Source organism: Spermophilus citellus, assembly GCF_964194105.1.
Source record: "Spermophilus citellus genome assembly, chromosome: 2".
NCBI lineage: Eukaryota > Metazoa > Chordata > Mammalia > Rodentia > Sciuridae > Spermophilus > Spermophilus citellus.
In genome coordinates, this window is record NC_138183.1 from 819,947 (window position 1) to 825,685 (window position 5,739).

The 5,739-nt window shown below is 63.0% G+C and overlaps 2 protein-coding genes across 4 annotated transcripts; both read left to right on the forward strand.

Annotated features, from left to right (window-relative positions):
• Positions 1–135: 135 nt before the first annotated feature.
• Positions 136–3,825, forward strand: TMEM210 (transmembrane protein 210). 2 transcript variants are annotated; one of them, XM_081270554.1, is made up of 3 exons: positions 136–2,521; positions 2,677–2,816; positions 3,128–3,825. In XM_081270554.1, exons 1-3 carry the CDS (start codon positions 2,434–2,436, stop codon positions 3,338–3,340), a joined length of 441 nt encoding a protein of 146 aa, XP_081126680.1. In that variant the 5' UTR covers positions 136–2,433; the 3' UTR covers positions 3,341–3,825. The 2 variants fall into 2 exon arrangements, with proteins under 2 accessions (XP_081126680.1, XP_081126679.1); XM_081270553.1 differs by lacking the exon at positions 136–2,521 and adding an exon at positions 2,981–3,010 and having other exon boundaries at positions 2,627–2,812; positions 3,157–3,825.
• A 1-nt stretch (position 3,826) lies between these two features.
• LRRC26 (leucine rich repeat containing 26) lies at positions 3,827–5,452 on the forward strand. 2 transcript variants are annotated; one of them, XM_081270436.1, is made up of 2 exons: positions 3,827–4,920; positions 5,008–5,452. In XM_081270436.1, exons 1-2 carry the CDS (start codon positions 4,227–4,229, stop codon positions 5,334–5,336), a joined length of 1,023 nt encoding a protein of 340 aa, XP_081126562.1. In that variant the 5' UTR covers positions 3,827–4,226; the 3' UTR covers positions 5,337–5,452. The 2 variants fall into 2 exon arrangements, with proteins under 2 accessions (XP_081126562.1, XP_081126563.1); XM_081270437.1 differs by having other exon boundaries at positions 5,038–5,452.
• The last annotated feature ends 287 nt before the right edge of the window (positions 5,453–5,739 follow it).

Here is a 5,739-nt window from a genome sequence, read left to right on the forward strand (position 1 = left end):
CTTCAGTGTCTTGCTGGCTTTGTGAACCCATGGACATGTCCTGATTTTTCCTCTGGATTGGCCACTCCACCTTGACCCTAGAGCCCAGCAATAGGTGAGGCCCATCCCAGACCTGCACATCTGTTGGGGTCTAAGCCCTGGGCAGTCAGTCAGCCTGCACATGTTCACCTCGGGGCCTGTATCTCAAGCAGGGGTGAGCGAGGACGGGCTGCCTAGGAGTGCCCTGCTTTGCAGCCAGCCACCTGCCACACCTCAGCCTCCCTCTCCACTGTCCTTTGGAAGGAGCCCTTGGGGCCCCCAGTCTGCAGTCTGGCTGGCTCTGCAGCTGGTGTTGCTGGGGCTTGGAAACTCCGTAGAACCTGAATTGCAAGGTGGCCTGAAGAAGTCTGTGCACTCCAGCTTTGAAGGGCTGCATGAGGACACAACCTAGTGGCCTGAGATCAGCCATTTGTCCACCTGCCCCACACTGGAGTGGTATGGCCACTGTGCTTAGAGCTCATGAGTGAATGTGTTCTCAGGCAGTTACTTCCATGTCCCCCAAACCTGAGGTCCCAAGTATGGGCCAGGCACAGGGAGAGGAAAGCACCATGGGCCAGCCCTCTCCTTCCCCTCACATCAGGGACCAGCCACTCTTGGCAGTCTCTGTCCAAGAGGCCCGGTAGGGAGAGGTCCCAGCACTGTCCTCATCCTTGGGTCTAGGCTGGCCTGAGACACTTCCAAACTGAGCAGGGTGTCCCAGCCCCAGAGCTGCTGTTCCCAGGCAGGCAGTGCTCTGTCTCAAGGCCTGTCCTCAGGTGACAAAGGCCCTTTGGAACCACTGCCTCTGTTCTGCTCCTGCCCAGGGTGCATGCCCAGACCATGAGCCACACCCAGCTTCAGCTCTGTTGCTGTCACTGTTCCAGACACCCTTCCTGGACCCCTCATGTCCACTGTCCTGGGGTTCAGAGCTACCTTCCCACAGTTCCAGCTCTGGCCTATTCTGCATTGGGGTCCTGAATGGCACTTCCCTCACCCTCTTATTCTAGAGCATTGGAGCAGGAAGCAGTACAAGCTAGACACAGTCTCAGCAATGGTCTGAGGATTCCCAATGCCCCACAGGCGTGGCCACAGCATGAGTGGTCTGCTCTCTTGGGTTCCCCTACCTGCTCCCCTCCACTCCACGACTTGCCCTTGTGTCATTGCCACTACATGAGTTCTGGTGGAAGCAGACACCTGAAAGCTGTGACACCCACCGTTTTCTCCACCAGGTGGCCCTCCCTGGGCCCTGCTGTCCCTGGTTACCACTTGGCCCCGGGGCGGGGGGGGGGGGGGCATGTAACCAGGATGCAAACCTGTTAGGCTGGCCTGGCAGGGTGGCTGTGCCAGCCTTGGCCTCTGGCACGCCCCTGCTCTTGTGTGCCTTTGCATTTATCTCCAGGGTGTGTCCTGGAGATCTCTGAGAGTTGTGGGTCACAGCCTCACCAGGAGCTGCTGACCTGTGCAGTGCTGACCCAAAAGGAGAACAACTTACCGGCAGTCAGACAGGACCCCCAGTGATCAGAGCCATGGAGTCAGGCTGTGCCCTTCCCCTGATCCCTGTGGGGCCCAGCTGGTAGGAGGCCCCACCCTGGTCAACCACAGTTCGGGCATTTCCTCTTGCTGTCTTGTGGTTTGCTTGGCAGGTCCTTAGGGGAGGGGAGGGGTGTGGTGGCAGGGTGGGGCTACTCTGCATCCCACCTTGGAACCACAGGTTCAGGGGAGGGGGAGGTTTAACAATGCCAGCCCAAGGTGACAAGCTGCCTTGAGCAGTGACTGCCTGGTCTCAGAGAGAATAGACACCTAGGAAGCAGTCTCTAACTTCAGTGACATTTAGACTTGCAACCATTTTTGACCACTTGCCCCCAGAGGGAATCATGGCCTGAGGTCCTGCTTGGGCAGGTGTGGCTAGGCCCCCTGTCAACCCCTCCTGGGTGATTGGGGATCCCTTGGAGGAACCAGCAGCCCTCCTGACCTGGCTTTGCTGGAAGTGTAGGCCCAACCATCTCCTGAACAGCCAATAAAGGCAGATGAAGGCAGTCCTCCTTGGCCCCTTCCTGCCCCAGCCCTGTGCAGCAGTGACCTGCAGCTGCCTAGGGCTCAGGCCCACCCAGCCCTGCAGTCCTTGTGTTGATAAAAGGAACCAAGGCCCCTGAACACCAGAGTCTGACATCAGACCACACCCCCCTTCACTGTGCAGGTCGGTTGGTACCACCAAGGCCCCAGCCCCACCATTGCCTGCCTCTGATCTGGCCAGGGCTCCTCCCTACCTGCCCCATACCAAGACTCCTTGAATCCCGGTGCCAGCCTGGATGCTGAGGCCCTGCCCCCACCTTCCCTGCCTCACAGCCCCACTGTGAGGTCAGAGCCTTCCGACAAGTTCCGTCCACAGGTGTGCCGTGGGGCTGGGGGCTGGACATGGCCCCCTGTCCCCAACCTGACTGCTGCCTGGCTGGCAGCCCCCTGGGCCTGATATGTCTGTCCCTTTTGCTCATCCCTGCTGCAGGTGCCTCTTCCTGCCTTCGGCCCCCAGCCATAGCCCCTCCCTTTTGCAGGCAGGGCCAACCTGCCTATGTCCTTCTGGTGGCCTCTGGGTGAGGGTGGGCTAGAAGTCCCCTGCAGGCAGGTGACTGGCCTTGCCCTGTGGCCCTGTCTCTGCAGCTGGAACCTACTGTGACTGCAGCCTGGGCCTCAGCCGCGAGGCCCTCATCGCTCTCATTGTGGTGCTGGCAGGAGTCAGCGCTAGCTGCTTCTGCGCCCTCATGGTTGTGGCACTTGGAGTCCTTCGAGCCAAGGGGTGCGTGAGCCCCAGGCTTGGGAGCAATGGGAGTGAGGCCAAGCCTCCAGGGCCTCCACCCCTTGGGTAGGGTGTCATAAGGGGCTGGGAATGGCGCTCCCTGGCGGAGTGTGCCTGGGAGGGGCCAGCGCACCACGGCAGTATTCATGCTTACCTTCATCCCTACAGTGAACCAAGCACCAGACATGTGGACAACAGGTGAGTGCCGCAGGAGGGCCCCAGGGGTGACCTGTGCCTCACTGGAAGTTCGGTCACAGGGACACAGAGCACTGTCCCCAAGGGCTGGCCTTCCCAGGGTGGCCAAGGCCCCGCCAGCCCCTGCTGACTGGGCCTGCATCGTGCAGGTTGGTGGGGCACTTCGGGGTCCAGGAAGATCGCATGGACCTGCATGCAGTGCACGTGGAGTCCCACCTTATGGACCCTGAACTGGAGGTTTCCATGATGCCATCACTGGAGGACCATGGCCTCATGACCATCCCCATGGAGGCTACTCTAGAGGAGCCGCCCCCACCCCCACCCCCTGAATAGGGTGGAGGGCAATTGGGCAGGGGAATTAAACATTATTTAGTGGTTGTGTGCTGTCCTCCTTGCAAGCTCCTAAGGTCCCTGGAGACTGCACTGTGGTGTGTATGCATTCGGTTATGGGGCAGGGAACCACCCCCCTGGTGCTTCCACCTTCTGGCACAGCTGGCCAGCCCAGCCCCCTCCCTGAAGCTTCCTGCTGCTTCTTCCCGGAAGCCAGCAGGAACCCACCGTGGGCCCCTGTCGACCCAAGAAAACCCCTAGACTCTAAAGAGAGCTGCTTCTGAGGCAGGATTCCTGCTGGTGCCCCTTGCCACTCACAGTGCCCCCTTGAGGTTCTAAGGAGTGGAGGCACCCACTCCCCTCCTGCACCACCTCCCCTGCCTCTGGTGTGCAGTCCTCCTCCCCCTCAAAGTTTGTCCCCTGAGCTCAAGGCCCTATCATGTGCTCCTGCCCTGCCCACTCATCCATCACAGAGGTGGGGCGGGGGACTTCTCATTCTCTACCTGGGGCCCTTTTTGCTGAGCCAGAATGGAGCGGACACGGAGTGGAGCAGGATGCACTGAGTTCTGCCATTTAGCGCGTTTGGTGGGTGCGAGTAGGTGTGGTCCTGCTCAATCCACAGCTGGGCGTCCGGTGGTCTCCTTAGTGCCGCGGCCGGCGCAGAGCCAAGACCCTGAAGCTCTGGGACAGGTGGCTGGCAATGCCAGGCATTGGCTCTGTGCCCGGCCCCCGCCCCAGGCGCGGGATCAGCCATGGGACAAGAACTGCCAGTGATCGGGCCGGACAGTTAACATTTGTGTAGGAGCCAAAAGGACGAGCTTCTGGGACGCCCGGACTCCAAGGACGCACAGACAGCAGGGCCCCCACCTTGGGTTCTGGAGCTGCCCCCATGCGGGGCTCCTCTTTTATCTCGCGGCCTCCGCCGCTACTGTCCCTGCTGCTGTTGCTGTTGCTGCTACCGCCGCCGCCGATGCGGCCAATCTGGGCCCAAGTGTCCACTGGGGCCGCCACCCGCGGGACCCCGGACGCTCCCGACTGCCCCAAGGCGTGCGCCTGCGCGCCCGGCGGCCAGGCCAACTGCTCAGCACTCGTGCTAGTCGCGGTGCCGGCGGGCCTGAGCCGGCGCGTGCGCACGCTGCTGTTGGATCACAACCGCGTGCGTGTGCTGCCTCCGGGAGCCTTCGCGGGCGCGGGCGCTCTGCTGTACCTGGACCTGCGCGAGAACGGGCTGCGCTCGGTGCACGCACGGGCTTTCTGGGGCCTGAGTGTGCTGCAGCGGCTGGACCTGAGCGACAATCAGCTGGAAGCGCTGGCGCCCGGCACCTTCGCGCCGCTACGGGCGCTGCGTTCCCTCTCGCTGGCCGACAACCGGTTAGCGCTCCTGGAGCCATCGGCGCTGGGCGCGCTCCCTCTGCTGCGCGCACTCAGCCTGCAGGACAACGCGCTTACAGCGATCTCGCATGACCTGCTGGCCGGCCTGCCAGCCCTCGATGCGTTGCGCCTGCGCGGTAATCCGTGGGCCTGCGGGTGCGCGCTGCGCTCGCTCTGCGCCTGGCTTCGTCAGCACCCACGGCCGGCGTCAGGTGAGCTGTCCGCCCCGGGCTCAGGCCGTATCACGCAGGGCCGGGTTGTGGCTGCCGCCCACCTGACGCCGCGCCTGTATCCCGCAGAAGCCGAAACCCTGCTTTGCGTATCACCAGGACGCCAGACGCTCAGCCCCCTGACCGCCTTTCCCGACGCCGCCTTCAGACACTGCGCGCAGCCACTAGCAGCTCGGGACCTGGCGGTGGTCTACGCACTTGGCCCTGTCTCCTTCCTCGCCAGCCTGGCCACCTGCCTGGCGCTGGGCTCCGTGCTCACCGCCTGCCGTGCACGCCGCCGCCGCCGCTGCCGTACCGCCGCCCGCCGCCCGCCTAGGAGACCGCCGGATCCCGCCCCCGACGGCACTGCCTCCCCCGAAAACCCTGTGAGCCCCACCGCTGCATCTGCCCAAGCCTGAGGGCGCAGCTGTTGCCCCAGGCGCTCCCACACTGCCCGGAGCCCTCGAAACTGCCCAACCCCGTGTCCTTCCTTCACACCCTTCTGGCGACAAACAAGCGACACAGACCGAAAGTTTCGTGACATTCCTTTAGGCATCACCACTGCACACGGCGAGGGGCACACCGGGGCCCCTGGGGCAGAGGGGCAGCGCGCAACTGCGCACAGGCCACACAGGGAAAAGACACGCGCTCAGACACTAGGAAGGCTGGTCTGTACATGGTGGCAGGCGCGTGACACACCCGAAGCGAAGGGGAGGGCAGGCTGGTGGCGCTCCCTGTGCCCTAGGTGCGGAGCAGGGTAGAAGATTGTACGAGCCAGCATCTGGGGCCCACCGTGGGCTACAGGTCAACAGAAGGCTCAAC

Bases quoted from the DNA above. Each gene is read 5' to 3' on its own strand.
- LRRC26 (XM_081270436.1), top strand. From the start codon at position 4,227: ATGCGGGGCTCCTCTTTTATCTCGCGGCCTCCGCCGCTACTGTCCCTG. The intron at 4,921-5,007 runs GTGAGCTGTCCG...TGTATCCCGCAG, and splicing joins GCACCCACGGCCGGCGTCAG to AAGCCGAAACCCTGCTTTGC.
- TMEM210 (XM_081270554.1), top strand. From the start codon at position 2,434: ATGGCCCCCTGTCCCCAACCTGACTGCTGCCTGGCTGGCAGCCCCCTG. The intron at 2,522-2,676 runs GTGCCTCTTCCT...CTGTCTCTGCAG, and splicing joins TTTGCTCATCCCTGCTGCAG to CTGGAACCTACTGTGACTGC. The intron at 2,817-3,127 runs GTGAGCCCCAGG...AGGCCCCGCCAG, and splicing joins TCCTTCGAGCCAAGGGGTGC to CCCCTGCTGACTGGGCCTGC.